The sequence below is a fragment of the Arachis ipaensis genome, chromosome B01 (assembly GCF_000816755.2).
Source record: "Arachis ipaensis cultivar K30076 chromosome B01, Araip1.1, whole genome shotgun sequence".
In the NCBI taxonomy this organism is placed as follows: domain Eukaryota; kingdom Viridiplantae; phylum Streptophyta; class Magnoliopsida; order Fabales; family Fabaceae; genus Arachis; species Arachis ipaensis.
In genome coordinates this window covers 72,676,895-72,699,444 of record NC_029785.2, presented here as the reverse complement: position 1 = coordinate 72,699,444, position 22,550 = coordinate 72,676,895, and the positions used below count along the sequence as shown (strand labels likewise).

Here is a 22,550-nt window from a genome sequence, read left to right as displayed (position 1 = left end):
TTGTGAAAGGTATTGAATGAACATGAAACTGTGTTAAACATGTTTAATGTTGTTTTGGGGAGAAAAACATTGGGTTGGATTGAGGTTGTTGGTAAAAATAGAGGTTTGGTGATTTTGGTAAAAACTTGATTAACTTGGCTTCCGGACCCTCAAATTTTTTCAAACTTATTTCAAATAAAAATTGGGTCTGTGAAGTTTATGACGTTTGTAGAACGAACTAAAAATAATTTTTAACAAAAAAGTTATGTGCGTTGGAAGTTTGGTGTCCAAAAGTGATTTTTGCATAAATTAACAGCTTTTTACCATTTTTGATGGGCATGCGTACGTGAACACACATGCGATGCGGACCCTGGGATATGTCCAAACGTCCCGCATACGTAGGAGTGTACATACGTAAGTGATAAACCCCATTTTTAGGGTTTATCTTGCGTTGAATTTGGAGCATTTTATATACCTTTTCTCATATTTATTCAATGAAATAGCATGGTTTTGTGATTTTTCCTTAATTTGTGCTTAAGTGTGAAAACATGCTTTTAGACTTTAAATTGGCTAATTTTGATTCACCATTGATTCCACTAGATACCTTGATGTGTTTGCTAGTGATTTCAGGTTGAAAAGGCTAGGAATGGATCAAAGGAGTGAAGAGGAAAGCATGCAAAGTGGAGAACACATGGAAAAGCCAAAGATTTGAGAAGCACCACCCACGCGCACGCGCAGTGTACGCGCACACGTGGATCGCAAAAACTTCAGGGACGCACACGCATGCTGTACGTGTACGCGTCGGTGCTGGCACGTGATTTTTTATTGAAAATGTGCCCAGCGAATTCGGAGAATCTGTGGGGTCCAATCCAAACCAACTTTGGTGCCAAAATACTTAAAAGGACCAAGGATTGAAGGGGAGAGGCATCTTTTGCATCATCATTCACATTAGGAATCATTAGGATTAGTTTTAGAGAGAGAAGCTCTCACTTCTCTCTAGGATTAGAATTAGGCTTAGGATAATAAGTTTAGATCTAGATTTTAATTCATGCTCTCTTCTACCTCTAGCTCTCAATTCTTTGTTGTTACATCTTATTCTTCTATTCTTTTGCTGTAATTTCTTCCATTTTGTTTCCGTACCTTGTTGTTGATCTACTCTTATTCATTTTATTTTCTTTCAATTCAATTTGAGGTAATTCATGTCAATAATATTCTTTTTTGATTGATGTTGTTAATTCTTTGCAATAATTATTGTTAGATTTCATTCTTGTTGTCAATTTACTATGCTTCCCTTTTGTGCCTTCCAAGTGTTTGTCAAAATTCCTGAGAGGATGTTAGAGTAGAATTTTATGCTCTTGGCTTAGGAAGGTAACTTAGGAATTCTTGAGTTACTAATGTCCAAGTGATTGATAGTTGGTAGCCATTGACTCTAGCTCTCATTAACTCAATTAGTGAATAGCTAGGACTTATGGACTTGGATTGATATAGCTCATTTGACTTTCTTTTACTTGTTAGAGGATGACTTAATGGGATTGATCCTTACAATTATCATATTGTGGTTAGTGATAAGGATAGAGATCCTTGACCACCAAACCTTGCCAAGACCTTTTTGTCATTTGATTTCCATTGTCGTTTACTTTTCTTGTTTCTTATCCAAAACCCCAAAATATACATATCCATAGCCAATAACAAAACACTACCCTGCAATTCCTTTAAGAGATGACTCGAGGTTTAAATACTTCAGTTTATAATTTTAGGGGTCTGTACTTGTGACAAACAAATTTTTGTATGAAAGGATTAGTGTTGGTTTAGAAACTATACTTCAACAAGATTTCATTTGAGAATTCTAAACCGTCAAAAATCAATTCATCAAAATAGCGCCGTTGCCGGGGAGTTACAATAGTGTTATGTTATTGGTTATTGTATATATGTGAATAGTGTGAATACCTTGATTTTTGGATTGCTTGTTAGTTTTTGCTAGTTTTAGGACTTTGTTTCATTAATTCTTATTAGCTTTTGTTTCTTATTTTCTCTTTTCACCATGAATTCTCACCCTCTTGGTTATGAGTTTGGTTCTAATTGTGTTGTAGGAAATGTGAACTTCAATGAACACATGTATCAAGGATGGAGCCAACAAAGATGGAAGGAGTCTCAAGGAATTGATCATTCCTATTGGCAACAACCTCCGGATACTCACAGGTATAATCACCATCCTAATGCATGTCAATTCCATGGCTATGGTGAAACTTTTTGTGAAAATCAATTATCACCATCATATGCCTATGACTTTTATCCTCAACATGAACCTCAACCATACTCAAAAGCCTTTCCATACCAAGCACCTTCCTATGACCCATATCCATCATATGACCGATCACCCATACCATATCCTTATGACCATTATGAGCAAGAACCTTTAGAACCGCCACGACCTTATCATGATTACTTCCAAGAACCACCTCAATACACACCATCTTCATACCCTTCTCAAGAAGAACCACCTTCCTATTATGAACCTTTTCTCTAAAATGATGAACCCTCTTATCCACCCCAAGCCCCAATAGACGATCCTCTCACCTTGCTACTTCAAGGACAAGCGGATATGCAAAGGAATACCCTAGAATTTGTTACTAACTTGACCAAGGTAGTGCACACTTTGGCCTACCAATGCTTGAACACTCAAGGTGCTTCTGTGACCACGTGTGAAAGACCAAAAGAAGAGCAAAGCATGAAGAAGAGATTGGAAAATCCGGTAAAAAAGGAGGAGTTGTGTTTTGTGTTAGAACAATTAGAGGAACCTACAATTATTGAAGAAAAGGAAGACGTGGTTGAAGATTTCGGAGATGTGGAACCACCATGGGAGTCTCAACAACCTCCGAAACATGTCAAAATTGAAGAATATGAAGAGGTTGATCAAGAAATGGAGTCAATCATCAACGAATTCCTATCAAAAGTTGAACCATCTCCCATTAGGTGTGAAATTGATGTTATTGAAGACAACTCCACACCAAGTGATATTGGTATCCTTGTTGAAGAAGTTGACAAGCAAGAAAAAATTGAAAGAAGTTGTCAAGAGGTGGAAACAACTAAGGAAGAGCCTAAGGGAATAGACCTCGCATTGTCTAAGTGTGGGGAAGTCTCCCCCTCCCCCAAGTCGCCATCCAACACAACATTCAAGTGGGTAAAATTCTTTCCCTTAAGCTTCACTTTCTCACTTGAATATGGCTTGATTGAAACGGATGGGCAACTTAGAGCTCTTTGCAGAGTTAATAGTAAGAGAGAGTTGTGTAGTAATTGGAGGTCTAGAATTACGCTCATTAGAGTCGAAGCTTTAAGGCATAGGGACCGTGATTGGATGAATGCTATTTTGTGTGGGTCTAGAAGGATGATTTGGCGCACTAAAGAGAATTCAATGTGTCGACCACCCGAATGGAAGAATCATAATAATCAACTTGAAGACGGGTGCGAAAATAAGATATGGAATCTCGGATCGTATTTCGAAGACCAACTTTGGGAACTCATATCTTGGGTTGAACTTCACACAAGCTTGGTGAAGATGGTTGGAATTTCTGTCAACCATTTGAGGAGCAAAGACCCTTGGAGATTCAAGGATGAGTACAAACACAAGCCACCATGACAAAGAGCTTCCCAAATGTCCAACTTAAGGACTTAAACTAAAAGTGCTAGGTAGGAGATACCCCACCATGGTAAACTCTTTCCACTCTCTTGTAGCTTTGATTAATAATTGATTGAGTTACCATTGTAGGTAGTCTTTCTATTCATATAGGCTTGTTTTAATAATTTGGTTGTTAGTTTCTTAACATGCAAGTTATGCTTGTTAGTAGTTGAAAAAGTGTCAACACCAAAAAGATTTTTTGCTAATGTTGCATTTGTATTTTGATGAATTGATTTTTGACGGTTTAGAATTCTCAAATGAAATCTCGTTGCAATATAGTTTCTAAACCAACACTAATCCTTTCATACAAAAATTTGTTTGTCACAAGTACAAACCCCTAAAATTATAAACCGAAGTATTTAAACCTCGAGTCGTCTCTCAAAGGAATTGCAGGGTAGTGTTCTTGTTATTGGCTATGGACATGTATATTTTGGGGTTTTGGATAAGGAACAAGAAAAGTAAACGGCAATGGAAATCAAATGACAAAAAGGTCTTGGCAAGGTTTGGTGGTCAAGGATCTCTATCCTTATCACTAACCACAATATGATAATTGCAAGGATCAATCCCAATAAGTCATCCTCTAACAAGTAGAAGAAAGTCAAATGAGCTATATCAATCCAAATCCATAAGTCCTAGCTATTCACTAATTGAGTTAATGAGAGCTAGAGTCAATGGCTACCAACTATCAATCACTTAGACATTAGTAACTCAAGAATTCCTAAGTTACCTTCCCAAGCCAAGAGCATAAAATTCTACTCTAACATCCTCTTAAGCATTTTGACAAACACTTGGAAGGCACAAAAGGGAAGCATAGTAAATTGACAACAAGAATGAAATCTAACAACAATTATTGCAAAGAATTAACAACATCAATAAAAAAAGAACATTATTGACATGAATTACCTCAAATTAAATTGAAAAAAAATAGAATGAACAAGAGTAGATCAACAACAAGGTACGGAAACAAAATGGAAGAAATTACAACAAAAGAATAGAAGAATAAGATGTAACAACAAAGAATTGAGAGCTAGAGGTAGAAGAGAGCATGAATTAAAACCTAGATCTAAACTTATTATCCTAAATCTAATCCTAATCCTAGAGAGAAGTGAGAGCTTCTCTCTCTAAAACTAATCCTAATGTGAATGATGATGCAAAATATGCCTCTCCCCTTCAATCCTTGGTCCTTTTAAGTGTTTTGGCGCCAAAGTTGGTTTGGATTGGACCCCACAGCTTCTCAGAATTTGCTGGGTACATTTTCACTAAAAAATCACGTGCCAGCACCGACGCGTACGCGTACAGCACGCGTGCACGTCCCTGAAGTTTTTGCAATCCACGTGTGCGCGTACACTGCGCGTGGGTGGTGCTTCTCAAATCTTTGGCTTTTCCATGTGTTCTCCACTTTGCATGCTTTCCTCTTCACTCCTTTGATCCATTCCTAGCCTTTTCAACCTGAAATCACTAGCAAACACATCAAGACATCTAGTGGAATCAATGGTGAATCAAAATTAGCCAATTTAATGTCTAAAAGCATGTTTTCACACTTAAGCACAAATTAAGGAAAAATCACAAAACCATGTTATTTCATTAAATAAATGTGAGAAAAGGTTGATAAAATGCTCCAAATTCAACACAAGATAAACTCTAAAAATTGGGTTTATCAACCTCCCCACACTTAAACCATAGCATGTTCTCATGCTATACCAAGAATGAAGTAAGGGGTATAACATTTATTTAATGCACTAAACTATATGCAAACTATCTAAATGCAACTACCTACATGAATGTAAGTGCTTGGTCAAAACAAATCAACTTCCAAGAGATATATACAAGCACAAGGGCTAAAGTAATAGGAACCAATATCCAACCCACAATTGTATTGAATCATCAAAAAGATTTACAAACTTGCATGAATAAGAATGATTATGGTGAATACATGTAATTGAGCAATCGAACCCTCACCGGATGTGTATCCACTCTAGTCACTCAAGTGTTTAGGGGTTGATTCACTCAATTCCCTCCTAATCATGCTTTCCAAAATTTGTTCTTCATCTAACAATCAACAATTATTCAATGCATGCATACAATTATCATGAGGTCTTTCTCAAAGGTTGTAATGGGGCTAGGGTCAAGGTAGGGTCATTTATGGTTAAGTGGACAAGTATTTGAATCTTTGATTAGCCTAGACTTTTGGTGCATGGAATTGTGATCACACTTTTCACAACTCCGGTACAACTAACCAGCAAGTGCACTGGGTCGTCCAAGTAATAAAACCTTACACGAGTAAGGGTCGAATCCACGGAGATTGTCGGCTTGAAGCAAGCTATGGTTATCCTGTAAATCTTAGTCAGGCGGATTCAAATGGTTATAAGGTTTTGATAATTAAAAGATAAATAAAACATAAAATAAAATAAGATACTTATGTAATTCATTGGTGGGAATTTCAGATAAGCGTTTGGAGATGCTTTGTTGCTTCTGAACCTCTGCTTTCCTATTGTCTTCATCCAATCATGCGTGCTCCCTTCCATGGCAAGCTGTATGATCCTCTCAGTAAAAATGGTCCAAGTACGGTTTCTGCACGGCTAATCAACTGTCAGATTTCTCGTCTCGGATGAAAAATACCAGGTACAGCTACCGCACAGCTAATCATCTGTCGGTTCTCACTTGTGTTGGAATAGGATCTCTCTATCCTTTTGCACACTATCACTGCGCCCAACATTCGCGAGTTTGAAGCTCGTCACAGTCATCCCTTCCCAGATCCTACTCGGAATACCACAGACAAGGTTTAGACTTTTCGGATCTCAGGAATGCTGCCAATTGGTTCTAGCCTCTACCACGAAGGTTCTAATCTCACGGACTCAGTCCGTGGATTAGAGACCCAAGAGATTATACTCCGGCTGTCATCTAATGACTACGTTGAACATCATGTAGACCGCTTGTGGTTGTCAGGCACGCAGATCTTGGCTAAGCGAGTAACGAAGATAGTGGGTGATTGTCACGGGTCACCCCTTCATTCTGACTTAACTAAATTAAGTACGAGAGTATATCTTGGAGAAAAAGTAAGCGTGAATTGAAAGAAAAATAACAGTACTTGCATTAATTCATGAAGAACAGCAGAGCTCCGCACCTTAATCTATGAGGTGTAGAAACTCCACCATAGAAAATACATAAGAGAAAAAGGTCTAGGCATGGCCGAATGGCCAGCCTCCCAATGTGTAACATAAAAGTCAAAAGATCAGGTTTCCAAGTGATGCGAATACAATAGTAAAAAGTGTTATTTATACTAAACTAGTTACTAAGGATTACAGAAAATAAGTAACTAAGTGCAGATAGTGCAGAAATCCATTTCCAGGGACCACTTGGTGTGTGCTTGGGCTAAGCATTGAGCATTACACGTGCATAGGCCTTTTCTAGAGTTAAACGCCAGCTTGGATGCCAGTTTGGGCGTTTAACTTCAGTTCTGGTGCCAGTTCCGGCATTTTATGCCAGAAAAGGGTCTTTGGCTGGATTTTAAACGCCAGTTTGGACCATCAAATATCGGAAAAAATATGGTCTATTATACATTGCTGGAAATCCCAAGATGTCTACTTTCCAACGCAATTGAGAGCGCGCCAATTGGGTTTTTGTAGCTCTAGAAAATCTACTTCGAGTGCAGGAGGGTCAGAATCCAACAGCATCTACAGTCCTTTCTCAGCCTCTGAATCTGACTTTTGCTCAGGTCCCTTAATTTCAGCCAAAATATACCTGAAATTACAGAAAAATACACAAACTTATAGTAAATTCCAGAAATATTATTTTTGCATAAAAACTAATAAAAATATAATAAAAAGTAACTAAAACATACTAAAAACTACCTAAAAACAATACCAAAAAGCGTATAAATTATCCGCTCATCAACTTTCCCACCTAACCTATGATAACCTATACAATTAAGTTCTAACCTAACTACCCATTCTTCATTTTTTTTCACATACTCATGCGTTCCTTTTCAATTCACAACACTTATACATTGATCCTTATTGAACTTCATTTTGGGGCATTTTGTCCCCTTTTTATTTCTTTTTTTTCTTCTTTTTTTTCTCTTTCTTCTTCTATATTTTTTTTTCTTTTTCTTTTATTTTCCAATTTTTTTCTTTTGTTTTTCCCATTCTTTTCATTTCTTTCCAAGAGCATTGATGAGCGGATAATTTATACCTTTTTTGGCATTATTTTTATATAGTTTTTAGTATGATTTCGTTACTTTTTATTATATTTTTATTAGTTTTTATTCAAAAATCATATTTCTGGACTTTATTATGAGTTTGTGTGTTTTTCTGTGATTTCATATATTTTCTGCCTGAAATTGAGGGACCTGAGCAAAAATCTGATTCAGAGGCTGAAAAAGGACTGCAGATGCTGTTGGATTCTGACCCTCCTGCACTCGAAGTAGAGTTTCTGGAGTTACAGAAGTCCAATTGGCACGCTCTCAATTGCGTTGGAAAGTAGACATCTTGGGCTTTCCAGAAATATATAATAGTCCATACTTTTCCCGATATTTGATGGCCCAAACTGGCGTTGAAAGCCAGCCAAAAACTTTCTGGCGTAAAACGCCAGAACTGGCATAATTCTTGGCGTTAAACGCCTATTTTGGCACCCAGGGTGGCGTTTAACTCCAACTTGAGGCATATGCATGTGAAAGCTTGAAAGATCAGCCCAAACACTCACCAAGTGGGTCCTGGAAGTGGATTTTTGCACTATCTGCACTTAGTTACTCATTTCTGTAAACCTAAGTTACGAGTTTAGTATAAAAACTACTTTTAGAGATTCATTTTGTAACTCGTGACATTTTACATCTCATATTGTATCTTCTACGGCATGAGTCTCTAAACCCCATAGGTGGGGGTGAGGAGCTCTGCTGTGTTTCAATGGATTAATGCAATTACTACTGTTTTCTATTCAATCACGCTTGATTCTATTCTAAGATACTTACTCGTACTTCACTATAGAGAATATGATGATCCGTGACACTCATTATTATCCTCAAATTCATGAATGCGTGCCTGACAACCACTCTTGTTCTATCTGAGCTCAACGTAGTCATTGGGCGATAGCTTGAGTGCGTATCTCTTGGGTCTCTAATCTACGAACCGAATCTGTGAGATTAGAACCTTCGTGGTAGAGGCTAGAACCAATTGGCAGCATTCCTGGGATCCAGAAAGTCTAAACCTTGTCTATGGTATTCTGAGTAGGATCTGGGAGGGGATGACTGTGACGAGCTTCAAACTCACGAATATTGGGCGCAGTGACAGTGTGCAAAAGGATAGAGAGATCCTATTCTGACGATAGTGAGAACCGACAGATGATTAGCCGCGCGGTAGCTGTACCTGGTATTTTTTATCCGAGACGAGAAACCTGACAGTTGATTAGCCGTGCAGAGACCGTACCTGGTATTTTTCATCCGAGAGGATCATACAGCTTGCCATTGAAGGAAGCCATGCGTATTTGGAGAAGAAGACATTAGGAAAGTAGAGATTCAGGCGATAGAGCATCTCCGGAACCTCAACCTGTTCCTCATTACTGAATCACAAGTACCATTTATTTCATGTTATTTAATTTTCATAAACAAAATCAATTATATCATTTGAATATCCTGACTAAGAATTGCAAGATAACCATAGCTTGCTTCAAGCCAACAATCTCCGTAGGATCGACCCTTACTCACGTAAGGTATTACTTGGACGACCCAGTGCACTTGTTGGTTAGTTGTGCGGAGTTGTAAAAAGTGTGAATCACAATTTCGTGCACCAAACATCAATGCATCAGGTCTAACATTTGATTAATACATGAGTATGTACCCAATTCCCAAATATAAAAATATAAAGCACTCTTTCATCCCCACTAATGTTCCCAAATCTCCCCAAACTTGAATAATGAACACTCTCACTAGCCTAAACCAATCAAAGATCCAAACAAGGGACTTTTATTATTTTTTTCACTTCAAGGCTTGTAATTTGCTAAAATAAAGAACAATTGGGTTAAGCATAGGCTCAAAATTGGCTAACAATGGAAGGTAAAAGGTAGGCTATTTGGGTAAGTGAGCTAATGAAACAATGGCCTCAATCATATAAATGCAAGAATACAAGGAATAATGGACATATAGAATTAAATAAATCAAGGATCACAATCATAGAAAGAGAACAATTGCACATAAGAAGGAAAATAAGTGGTTATAAGATGTAACCACATCATTAGGCTCAAATCTCACAAGCTTGTGCTCTTAGCTCAAAACATGCTTCACAAAATACATAATTCAAGCAAGTTCCACAAAAATTTTCTCAATCAATTGGGGTGGTGCCCTATAAGTAAATTCTTTTAGAAAATTTTATTGTTTGACTAAACTTATCCTAAATGCAATGTCGTGATTTATAAATTTTAAAATTTCCTTAGTTTATCCCATCTTTTTCCAAATCAAACCAAATTTCTTATGTAAAAAGGGTAAACCAAGCTCTAATAATCCCCAATTTTTAAATCACAACCAAAAACTAAAACAACTACATAAAGCAAATCTAACTAAAAGTATGAAATATCTACTAACTAAGGTGAAAAATGCAACAACTAAAATAAAAGTATCCAAAATAACAAATATATACAACAATCCCAAAAGTGCAGTAAAAATAAAGTGCAAAGTACTAAAAAAATGACATAAAACAAGTGATAAATGTCCGAACTCATCACCCAAATGGCAACTCCACCGACAGCGACAACGGTGACCTCCCCACACTTAGAATGGAGCATCGTCCTCGATGCTACTGCTCGGGCTCGGAGTGAGGGTCGACTGTCGTATCTGGCTGCTGGGGCTGAGGCTGAGCCTCTTCGAGGGGTTGCTGCGCCTCCGGAGTAGCCTGTGTCTGTAGTGGTGTCTCCTGCTCCGCCTCGTGCTCCTCCTCCTCTGAAGAAGAAGGATCAGCAATAGGGGGCAACTCGACGCCCAGTGCGACAAACATCTGATCCACTCTATCAAGAGCTCGCATGATGCGGCGCTCACTGTGCTCCATGAAGCGGAACAGACGTTGTACTAACAGATAGATCGGCTGGGGTGCTGGTGGTGGTATCGATGCTGCTGGTGCTGATGGACTTGCTGCGGCTGAGGAAGAAGACGGGCCAGGTGTCGCTGCTGCTCTGGCTATAGAGCGGCGCCGAGATGGGGTTTCTCATGCACCCATGTCCCCCACGAAATCACTTCCTCCTTTCCATGGTCGGGGGGCGGTGTCTCATCATCTGCTTCCCATGGGGCGCCAGCCAGCTGAATCAACTCGGTGACCAAAGTGGGAAATGGAAGTATGCCACGTACATGTGCTCGCCACATGTATCTCCTGGTCAACCGGGGAAAGTATACCTCCTTCCCCTCCATAACACATCCGATCAGGACGAGCATGTCCACCGGAATTTCAGTAAAGTGGGTGGTCGGCATGACGTAATGGGCAAAGATCTACTTCCACGTCCTAGCCTCCCTCGAAAGATGAGTAAACAGCATCCCCTTGGACTTCCTATTGTCACCATCCATCACCCAAGGGGTATCCAGGGTGGCAATAACATCCCTCAGAGCATCATAATCAAAGGTCATACAATGTATCGCCACCTCTGCCTGCTCAATGGCATCTGTGCCACCGGTCCTAGGTGGACAGCGGAGTCTATCCTCAATGGCAGTCTCTGTAACCAATATCTGACCACCTCGTAGGTAGACTGAATCAAGGGTGTGTCTGAAGGAGTTGCAGTAAAATTCCTTAACCCAGGATGAGTTCACCCTACCTAGCTCCCTATCAATAAAGCCTAGGCCCATCCCCTGAATACGTGTCTGAATGTCTCGCCTCAAGTCAGTTGGGATGACCAGTTTCTTTTCTATATTCAGATTCTTCTTCCGGTATGTCGGGAAGTGGAGCTCGCAGTATAGGTTAGAGAACCTATATCCATCCATAGGTGGCAGCTGCTGGTTAGCTTTATCCTCCTCATTAAGAAGGTTCTTGGCATAGTCGTGGTACGGAGAAAGGGTAGAGGCCTGAGGTTTCTTGCGCTTTCTGGAGGTAACCTTAGATTTTCCTCTATCGGCCATTCTGAAAAACAGAGATACAGGATACAAATAGTTAAGCCACGTAGAGGAAAACAAAGCAAGGCATTAAGCATATACAGAAGGCAAGAGGATTGTCTTATTCATGAAGTGAAGCAAAAAGAATGAAAGCTTGGAATGCAAGCAACCAAAATACAGCATTCAAACCAAACTGCAACCAGGAAATCACGCAATGAGAACAGAATACTTGTTTGTTAGGCAACCATAGTCATCATGCCCAAAAGAATATAAGTGTTAGTGAGAAAACTAAAAAGAGAGTTAGAATGTTAACAAGGTCAAAAGTTAGAAAACTAAGTCATATACTAGTAGCATGACAATTATAAAATTTAACCAAGAGAAGCTCAAATAAGTATATAAAAAACAAGCATGCCCACAATCATGAGGATGATGCAGTCATTGATGATGAAATATGAGTTTGCATAGAAGCATATAATAGGAAAGCAAGTCATCAACAATGCCCATGGTCACCAAATTTGCAATAATTGGCGAGAAAAGATTAGGACATGCACTAGTGTAACCAAAGGCAAGTTGAAAACCGTTTTGAATTAAAGGGTTACACAAGTGGAATGCGCCAATTATTGTAAAAGAATGAACCATATGCAAGAAAAATGCAAGTTAAGAGTGAAAACACATGAAGGTTCAAATAGATTTGCTAGGCAAGGGATTGTTTGACATTAGAAGTCCGACAAACAATTCCTTGAACTAACTATTTCAATGCATGCCACGGGAAACAAAATAAACACGAAAATGCCAGCCAAAATAACCAGTGAATTGAACTTGATGTGAGTCAAGCAAATCTCAATTTCAAAGGTGTCAAGTTCAGTTCTAGGTGGCAGGTCAAAAGCAAAATAATTTCTTGCAATTTGGGCAGTATTTCGGCAGTAAATTGGGTGTTCTCAGATAGCAAGAAGCAGCAAAAACAGGGTATATGAGTCCATCAAACAGGTAGCAAACAAGATGTAAACACGGATTGCATATACAAGTAAACGACACAAATGAAATCAGCAGGGCAGCAGTGAAACAAATCTTAAGAAGCAGAAGCAGCATAGCAGTTACAAGAGTGCATAGAGCATCACACCACATCATTCAGCAAAGTGACAATATTAAGCCAATCAGATAACAGGAACAGAGCACTTATCAGGCCTAAAATCTTCTAACCACATCCTATCTACCTAACAGTATACATATCTATCTAACCTAACAAACAGAATCAATCACTATTCTAACTAAAATAACAACAATAAAATGAATAAAAGAAAATCGAGAAACAGGGAAGAAAGCAGGAGCATAGTGAACCTAGAATGGAGAGCAGACATAATTGAGGAATGGAAGGGGAAGACGATAGCAGCGCCGCCCAAAAATGGTGGCGGCGGTGGGTCTCGCGGGGCGCAGGGAGCAGCGCGGGCAGAGGAGCAGAGTAGATGCGCGAATACAGGGCAGAGGTTCAGTAAGGAAGAGGGGTGAGAAGAAAGGGACGGAGGGAAGAAGAGGAAGAGGAAAAGAGGGAGAGAAGGAGTGGCGGTGGCGGCGGTGAGTCGCCGGTCTGGTGGTTGGCAGTGACGGTTGTGGACAGAGAAGAGATGGAGAAGAAATGGAACATTGGAGGGAGCGAAAGAAATGAGGGACGCGATGTTAGAGTTCTCGCGTTGATGGGTTATTGTTTTTGAATCCACGCGTACACGTCCTGTTCGCGTCCGCGTAGATGGGCAAAAAAGGAATAGATGCGCAAGCGTCATGTACGCTTAGGCGTGGATGGAGAGATTTCGCGTTGATGCGTATGCGTACCGTACGCGTCTGCATGGGTTGGGAGTTGGGCCAGAGGCATAGTGTTGGCCCCATATTTGCGTGACTCTCGGGTTATCAGTATGGGGGCTGCACCAACGCATCGACGCGTACGTGTACCGTACGCATCCGCATGGGTTGCAACTTGTGCGAGAAGCCCAATGTTTGCGCCAAAGCGACACAACTCTCTGGAAAATGTAGGGAGCTGCGCTCAACGATCGACGCGTGCGCGTATAGTGTGCGCACGTGTCCCTGCCCCTTTTTTTTTCAGAAGTACTAAAAACAGCTTAAACTCTCCCTAACACTACCTACAACTCAAAACCAATTAGTACGCAGAATGGGAGGATTTACGGGCTCGGGTACGCGGATAGTACCACGTAATGTAGGAAGGCTTCCCTGTCCAAGGGGTTCATGTACGCGGACAAAAATCGCGTACGCGAGATGGACAAATTACACCTCCGTGTACGCGAAACATGGCGTACGTACACGGAACCCCTGTTTTGAAAAAAGTTATATTTTTATCAACTAAACATATTTTCTACCTTCTAAACCTATATATTTACCTTCTAAGCTCCTGTACGTAGTCCCTAATCATAGGAATAGGGGTAAACTTAGAGAAGGAGTTAACTTGGCAATGAAAAAAGATATTTGAAGTAATGATTTATTTTTAATAAGTGCAGAAATGCTGAATATGTGATGAATGACGGCCGTAATGATAATGATTAATTGAATTTGAATGATTATATGGCTTGCTGCACTTCTGTTATCTGAGATACGAGTTTTCCTAGGTAGATGCAGTGATTAGCCACCACTCACTCCAAGTTGAGACTCGATACTCTATTGACCCTAAGTTGTAAGATGTGACCGGATACTTTAACTCCCCAGAAGTTCTCCTAATGAGATGAAAATTGAATAATTGAGAATTATATGCATAGACTCTTGGGGATGCGTGCACGAAGGGACTGTCTAGGGTTAGCTACTGGACATATCGGGTTTAGCTATATAATCGAAAGATGAGACTCATTAGCCACAGGGCAGGCATACATCATATGCATTTGTCTATTTTGTTTGAGTGTGCATTACTTGGGTTTGCCTATTTGATTAACTATGCCTATATGCTATATGTTGTACCTACTATAACTACAATCTATCTGTATTTTCTTTGTCTGTATTGTATGTCTATGCAACTGGGAGATCCCTTGTCTGGTGAAGGAGTGACGAGAGTAGTTCCACTGGTGTTTCGGAGGATTGGAGGAGGCGAAAAGTGAAGTGTTAAGTTTGGTTAGGCTTAAAACGTAAATATCTTAGATAACCTACCCAATTTATGGATTAGAATATTTCTTTAAGTTTAGTTCTGAGTGTCAGAGTTCTAGATTGCCTCTGGCTTTTTCGGGATCTTATATATTACCTATGTTGGCACCATTACCATGCTGAGAACCCTGGTTCTCATTCCATACATATATTGTTGCTTTTCAGATGCAGGTCGAGAGGCACCTCAATGAGCGTCTGGAGTTCTTGCTGCAAGCAAAGTTGGGATGCTGTATTTTGTTTTGTATATATATATATATTTATAGTTTCTTCTCCGTTTGTGCTTATGTTTGATCCTCCTAGAGGCTATAGAGAAATAGGTGCTTGCTTTATGTATTTTGGAATATTTGGGATGTATATATATGTATGTAAATATTCTCTAGCTGGCTTTGACTTTGCAAGTCGAGCCTAGAGCTTGATATCTTGTATCTTTTAATATTCTTCTCTTTATGTATATATATCTTTACTTTTCTTCCTATCCAAGTTTCTGTTTACATGAGCGATGCGCTTTTCTTTTTGCGACTCTTTGGCTTAAGTTTTTCTTCAAGACTCCTCGATATGAATTTCTTTCAACTATTTATATATTTTGTTTTAGAGGTCATAATACCTCACCACCTCTGTTTTATGACTTGAGCGTAAAGCTCTGTGTGGTAGGGTGTTACAATGAGGCATATGCATAATTGCATAAGGAGTGACAAGAATGTTCTCTTCCTTACAACATGTTTTTAACTTGCATTCTTGAATCATTTGGTGTTGACCTAACCAATGAGACATTTGAAAACAGAAGCTCTTACCTAAAAAGGGGAGGTGTAGTGAAATAGCAAAAGAAAGGACCTACAAGAACTAAAAAAGTGGTCATTAATGATGATGAAGATGAACTTGAACTTGATGACATCCTCCCTCATTCAACCTCTGGAGCATCTGTCTCTATTGGTCACAAATCTCTCCTTTATGGAGTTATTAAAGATATTTTGCAGGAGTTTGTGAATCTGTCTAACCATCTCATTTTCATAAGCCACAAGAACGAAAGCTTGCAGTAAGGAATGAAAATGCCTTGAGGAAATCAAGAGATGGAGTTGTTGTTTTTCTTAAATATGTGGACAATATACATGAGGATGACACCATGGCCACATATCAAGAAGAACCACTGGACTCTAAAGAGGATGGCTCAGATGCCTAGAACTGTCTCTTGATGAAGACTTCTATTTTATTGCTCTTTGTTTCATAAAATAATTTAGTTTTAGACCCTGTTTTATTTTTGGATGACTGTATAACTTAACTTTTTACTTATTTTAAATTCCACTTATGTGAACTTTAAGGATTAACAGCTTTTGTGCAAGCCTGAACTGGAAGCTATTTCCTCCCTTGATGACAAAATAGGGAGTAGTATAAATAGATGATGTGTTGTTGTGGTCTGAACTAAAATAGTGTTGCTTTAGTTTTGAACTTGTGTTTGTCATACACTTGTGTTAAGTGTTATCTTAGTTGTTGATAATGTTTTGTGCTGATATGTCTATTTTGAATATATTGAATCACATTTGCTTGAGCTGCTGACAATGTTGTTATTCAAGATAATTCAATGCAACATATAGCTGTGTTCTCTATGAGTGCAAATAGAAAATTGTAGAAAAGCATACATTAAGGGGGAGCAATCATTATGAAAGAAAGGAAGAGCACACCAAGATTACATGGTATCATCAAAGGGAAGTTTTAAAACTTGTCTATGTTAATTCCTTTGATTATCACCTTAAATATTATGTTTGTCATTAAAGGGGAGATTGTTGAGTTTAGTAAATGAATAATAAAAATGATGATGACAAATATGTTGAATTTGGGTTAATAACCCAAGTGGGTTTGATGATATTGTTAGTATGTAGGCCCAAGTCAAAATCATTAGTGCAACCTAATATGAAGACAAGTAGCCTAAATACAAAAACAAAGTGATTCCAAGTCTATTGAATGAAAATTAAATCATCAATCCAACCCAATGCTAATCAAGCCAAAAGGAAAGAAATCCTAAGCTTTAGCTAAGTTCACTTCGGGTAAAGAATAGAGAAGAAAGGGAGCTTCACTTTTCCATTCAAACACCAAAGTAGAAGAAAGGGAACGCTAATCAGGAAAGCTAATGTCAAATCAAGTTAAGCAAAAGTAAGCTAAGCAGAGTTCAGAAAAGTTAAAAGTAATTTGTTTCCTTTAACATGCAAGTCAATTGCTTCACATTTTCTCTTACTCTCTGCACCACCATTTTGGAAAAAATAAAGAAAGTGGTGGCTAAGTTTCTCTGCTGTGAATCAATAGTTGAAATATTTCTTGGAGTCAAAGCACAAATCTAAGGGTTATGATTTGAAAACCTCACTGATCAAGCAAGTTGCTACTGCACATACCTCCTCAGTTAAGCCCAAAGTTAGACTTCAAATCCTTAATTTTGTGGTCTGAATGAAGAAAAAAAAGGATTACAGCTAGTTCAAAGACCAAGAAGTTGACCTTAGAGAAGGAAATCCTAGCCATGGCTCAAGGAAGATACAAAAAGGAAAATACTTTTCATTTGAAGACAAAGAGAAAGAACCAGAATCTGAGTTTCATTGAGAGCTTCCCTATGAGAGTTCAATATTTTGGACAATATTTCTACATAAAAGAAACATTCCGCCAAGTTGGAGAGTTTCATCAGAGAAAGTTAAATCCAGTTCAACTTATAGCATAAAGGCTGTGAATCATCATCTCCTTCATAGTTTACTATTTATATTTCTGTTTCAATGTTGTATCTTTTTTTGTATTCATTCAGTGGTAAAAGGCAAGAAAGAGAGGTAATGAGAAAAATTCATTGAGAGAAAAGGTTGAGAGAAATACTTGGAGAAAAAAGCCAAGAGTGATTTTAGATTTCTTTTGGTTATAATTCTGTTTTGTATCATGTACCTAAGAGGTATCCCTTGCTAAGTTGGGGAAGCACTTAGGGTGTGTGTAGTTGGAGGAAATACAAGTGTATTTTCAGAAATTTTGAGATGGGAATATCTTATTCCCATGTTTGGTTCAAGATGTAAAAAATTATTCCCGGGTATATTTTATTCCCTAGAATCAAAATCCCACCCATTTCATTCTCATATCTCCCCCGGTTATCTTTAATTCCAATAGGAATGGAATGTGTATAATAAGGTAAAGAAACCAAAATACCCTTGTTAATTTCACTCCAACCCTTCTTTTCAGATTTTTCCCAATTCATTTCAAACAAAACGAAACCCTAGCAGAAACCCCTCCTCCATGAAAACCAATCCCTAGCGAGGCTTTTCTTCAAATTCACAGAGGCTCCACCGGCGTCGGCGCCGCCTCGCCGCCGATTTCGATTTGCACGACCACCGCGCTCCTTATTCTAGAAGGAAATTGTTCGCGTTCGTGTCATCATCACAGCTCACGGTTCCTATTCGTGCTTCCTGTTCGTGTTCATCATCTCGAGTGGTGTTTCCTGTTCGTGTCGTCTCCCTCGCCTCTCTCCCTCCTCACGTCTCAGCAATAACCATCAAAGAGAGTTTAATGTATCTTCTACAACCTTGTTCATATATTTCAAGTACAGAATCTTCTTCTTTAGGTAAAGATCTTTTATTTGTTATTTATTTATTTTTCCTGAACTATGTTTGTGCTATAATTTATTGGCATGAAGGTTTGTGCTAGGTTTAAAAAATTTTGTCAAATAGTTGATTCATTGCTGTTAATCTTATTGTTGATTGGTTTGTGATACTGAATAGAATATATGGTTCTTTGAAATGCAATGCATTAAGGAAGCATAACAAGAGGTTCTTTGATGATTACTGCAACACTCAAAGCCCTTTGAAAAATAAGTCTTGAATGAGATTGAAGGATAACTAGGTGAATGAGCATTAGTGCATTACCATTAATGTGCATGTAAAATTCTCTAAACCACCATGAACTTTGATTTATTTTTTCTTGATTTGATAAATCTTAATGTTAGTTTATATATAAAAAAATGAATTCAAAAAGGAAAAATATAAATTTTGGTACTACAATCAATTTCAATGCATTAATCTTTTAGTTGATTGACTTTGGATAAAAAAGAAAATGTAAGGTGATTCTCTTATAATTATACTCTTCATTAAGTGAAGTCTTGAAAGGGTACAAGAGTAAATAGATTAACCAACAAGTTTGTTGTACAAGTAACAAAATTAGGTACATTCCATTTTGTATTAACTGTATGACCCTGTCTTGTCATGTATATATATAGATCAGTGTAAGTTTATGTGAAGATTATATCAATAGTATTCATTCCTCTCTCTTTTATTCATTCTTTCCTTCTTACTCTCTCAAAATTATTAGTTCCACTCTTTCAAGTCTCTTTTTTCTTGTTAGTTAATGAACTTAAATTGTTCAATTATTAAGCTGTTGTCTGATGTTAGAGTTCGATGAAAAAATGTTGAACAGGGGCATCTTTGATTATCAATACTTCATGAAAAAATCTTTTTGGTGAATGGCATATTGGTTACAAATTTGTTTATGAGCTTTTTATAGAAGAATTGACTTCTCGTTTGAAGATAGAATCTTAAAAAATATTGAGTTTTCCTTTTGGTTTTTTACCCTTGATAAATGGATCTAATTTCACTTTTCTTCTTATGAAATATTCACTGGTAGAAAGAAAGAAAGAAAAAGTGAAACAAGAAAAACCAGAAAAAAATTGCTAAGGCTGTAAAACAGCTTCAAGATTTTGATCAGGTTAATCTTCTTACACACGCTAGAATGGTAGAATCTGAATTACATATGATCTACTCATAGCATTGGGTTTAGTAGGTATCACAAGAATACAGTTCATGAGTTGTGTGAAGATTTTCTTATTTCATTTTATGAGCTTAATATATTTTTCTTGAATTCCATTGTATTTGAATTTTGAAAAATATAAAGTGGTAATTCTTACCTTTATTCTTTCCACATTTTAGCCTGCTATAGTAATCATTATATAGAATAAATAAATAGTAAAATTTTTTGGCTAAATATTTTAATATTTTTTTACAGAATAGATTCCAAACAGAAGATGAGAGTTATTACCTGCTTGATTTTATATTTCGAATTAATGAATGACCTTATAGTTAAGTTGTTGATGATTTGTTATGTTTTGATTATATTGGAATTAAGAAAAAAAAAACAAAATGGAATGACAGTTACAGTAGGCAAGTAATAAGGGATGTTAGTGTCGATAGAATTATTTATTTTAGCGATCTAGCATGTATAGAAAACACAAGAATGGATAGGCGTGTCTTTCATGCATTGTGTAACATGCTTAAAGTGGTTGGAAAGTTAGAACCAAGTAGGAATATGGGTGTGGAAGAAATGGTTGCCATATTTTTATATATTATAGCACATGACGTCAAAATTAGAGTAATAAAGAGACAATTTGTGAGATCTGAAGAAACAATTAGTAGGCGATTTAATGATGTATTGCTTGCTATTTTGAGATGTCATAATCTCTTATTGAAGAAACCTCAACCATTTAGTCAGGATAGAATGGATGAACGATGGAAATGGTTCAAGGTAATTTATCTTGCTAATGTTATTAAACCTAATATGCTTGGTGTGCTTTAAGATTGAGTTAATTGATCTCTTTTTTTGGATTTTAGAATTGCCTAGGAGCCTTAGATGGTACTCATATCAAAGTCAATGTCCTTGAGGCTGATAAGCTTAGATATCGAAACAGAAAAAGTGACATAACAACTAATGTGCTTGGAGTGGTTGCTCCCGATATGCAATTTATCTACGTACTGGCGGGTTGGGAGGGTTCAGCTGCGGATTCTAGGGTATTGCGAGATGCACTATTTCGCAATGGGTTTAGTGTTCCCCGAGGTATTTTTATTGAGACTTTAGTATCTTATCAAAGTAATTTGATCTTTCATTAATTTTGTACAATTTTATAGGTCACACTAGGTCATTACTACTTATGTGATGCTGGATACATCAATTGTGAAGGATTTTTGGCACCTTATAGAGGACAAAAATATCATTTGAGTGAGTTTAATCCATATAATCAACCCAGTACAACTCAAGAGTTTTTTAATATGAAACACTCACAAGCTAAGAATGTCTTTGAAAGGACATTTGGAGTATTGAAAGCAAGATGAAAAATTTTAAAGGGAAGATCATTTTATCCTATTAAGACTCAAGGAAGAATTATAACTGCTTGTTGCCTTTTGCATAATCATATTAGAAGAGTGATGGTTGTGGATCCTATTGATGAGATAGAAGATCAAAATACACTCGGAGTAGATGATGAGACGATCCACCATATTGAGACGAGTGATGCTTGCGGTAGATGGAGAGATCAACTTGTACAAGAAATGTGAAACCAATGGAGGAGAAGACATCACACTCGATAATTGTAATAAATTTTCTATGTGTGAGGCTGTCTGTCATAATATTGATTTCTTTTTGTTGATGTGTTTGTGTTCTTGTATAAGAGTTGTGCATGTATGCTTATTAGTGCTAGTAATTTTTTACTTTTGAGACTTCTTTGTAACTTTTATTTGGATAATAGTAATGCTTTTTTTGTAAATTTAATTATGATAATGTTAATTTTAATTAAAGATATTTGTTATTAGGGGTATTTTAGTAAATTTGAAAAGATTAGAATCGATAATAATTTTAATTAAACATATTGTTATTAAGTGAAATTTAGAATCAATAATAATTTTAGTTGAACATATTTGATATTAGGAATATTTTAATAATTTAAAAAAATTTAGAATCAATAATAATTTTAGTTAAACATATTTGATATTAGGGATATTTAAGTAAATTTTAAAAAAAATAGAATCAATAATAATTTTAGTTAAACATATTTGATATTGGGGTATTTGAGTAAACTTAAAAAATAGAATCAATAATAATTTTATTTGAACATATTTGATATTAAAGGTATTTTAGTAAATTTAAAAAAATTAGAATCAATAAATAATTTAACTAAAGATATTTGATATTAGGGGTATTTTAGTAAATTCTAAAAAAATTAGAATCAATAATAATTTTAGCTAAACATATTTATTATTAGGGGTATTTTAATAAATTTATTATTAGAGATATTTTGTAAATTAAAAAAAATTAATTTAAAAAAATATTTAATTAGCTTTATATTTAATTTTAGTCATTAATATTTTAATTTGAATGAGTAAGGATAATTTTGACATATTATATAATATGACCAAGAAATTTAAACTCAACCAAACAAAAATTTATTCATTCTTAGGATTATTACATAACATTCCAAAACATTAAATTTTATAAACAAACATAGGTATCTTATATTCCAAGTAATCTTATTCCTAGGCATTATATTTCTGGGAATGATATTCCTGGTAATAAAATTTAATCTTTGAACCACACACACCCTTAGTGTATTGAGTCTAGCAAGTTACATAGCCAAATCAAGTTTATGTTAAAACTTGATGTGTCTCTAATAGGATTATGTTGAGTCCTTGAGATTGGTGCATGTAATACTTGAAAAGATAGTGAAAATTCTACCAACGTTATGATGGAGACTGGATGTAAGTTGCATTGCACTAGAAAACTGAACCAGAATACATGACTGTGTCATTTTCTTCTTCCCTGCTCTCATTCTGTTTTTGCACAATTCATGAGACAAAATAAAATTGTCTTCTGCATAATCCAATATGCAGACCAAATAGAAGCTAAATTATAAGTTCTTATTTGAGCCTT

At 36.9% G+C, this 22,550-nt stretch overlaps 1 protein-coding gene across 1 annotated transcript; it reads left to right on the top strand.

Moving 5' to 3' along the window:
- LOC107608418 (protein ALP1-like) lies at window positions 20,082-21,069 on the top strand. Its single transcript, XM_021120351.1, has 3 exons — window positions 20,082-20,375; window positions 20,462-20,684; window positions 20,808-21,069. The coding sequence occupies exons 1-3, from the start codon at window positions 20,088-20,090 to the stop codon at window positions 20,957-20,959; spliced, it is 663 nt and encodes a 220-aa protein (XP_020976010.1). The 5' UTR covers window positions 20,082-20,087; the 3' UTR covers window positions 20,960-21,069.

What these genes read in the sequence shown, in the direction of transcription:
- LOC107608418 (XM_021120351.1), top strand. Translation starts at nt 20,088, where the DNA reads ATGGATAGGCGTGTCTTTCATGCATTGTGTAACATGCTTAAAGTGGTT. An exon ending in AACGATGGAAATGGTTCAAG is followed by an intron (nt 20,376 to 20,461) that starts GTAATTTATCTT and finishes TTTGGATTTTAG; the next exon opens with AATTGCCTAGGAGCCTTAGA. An exon ending in TGGGTTTAGTGTTCCCCGAG is followed by an intron (nt 20,685 to 20,807) that starts GTATTTTTATTG and finishes TCAATTGTGAAG; the next exon opens with GATTTTTGGCACCTTATAGA.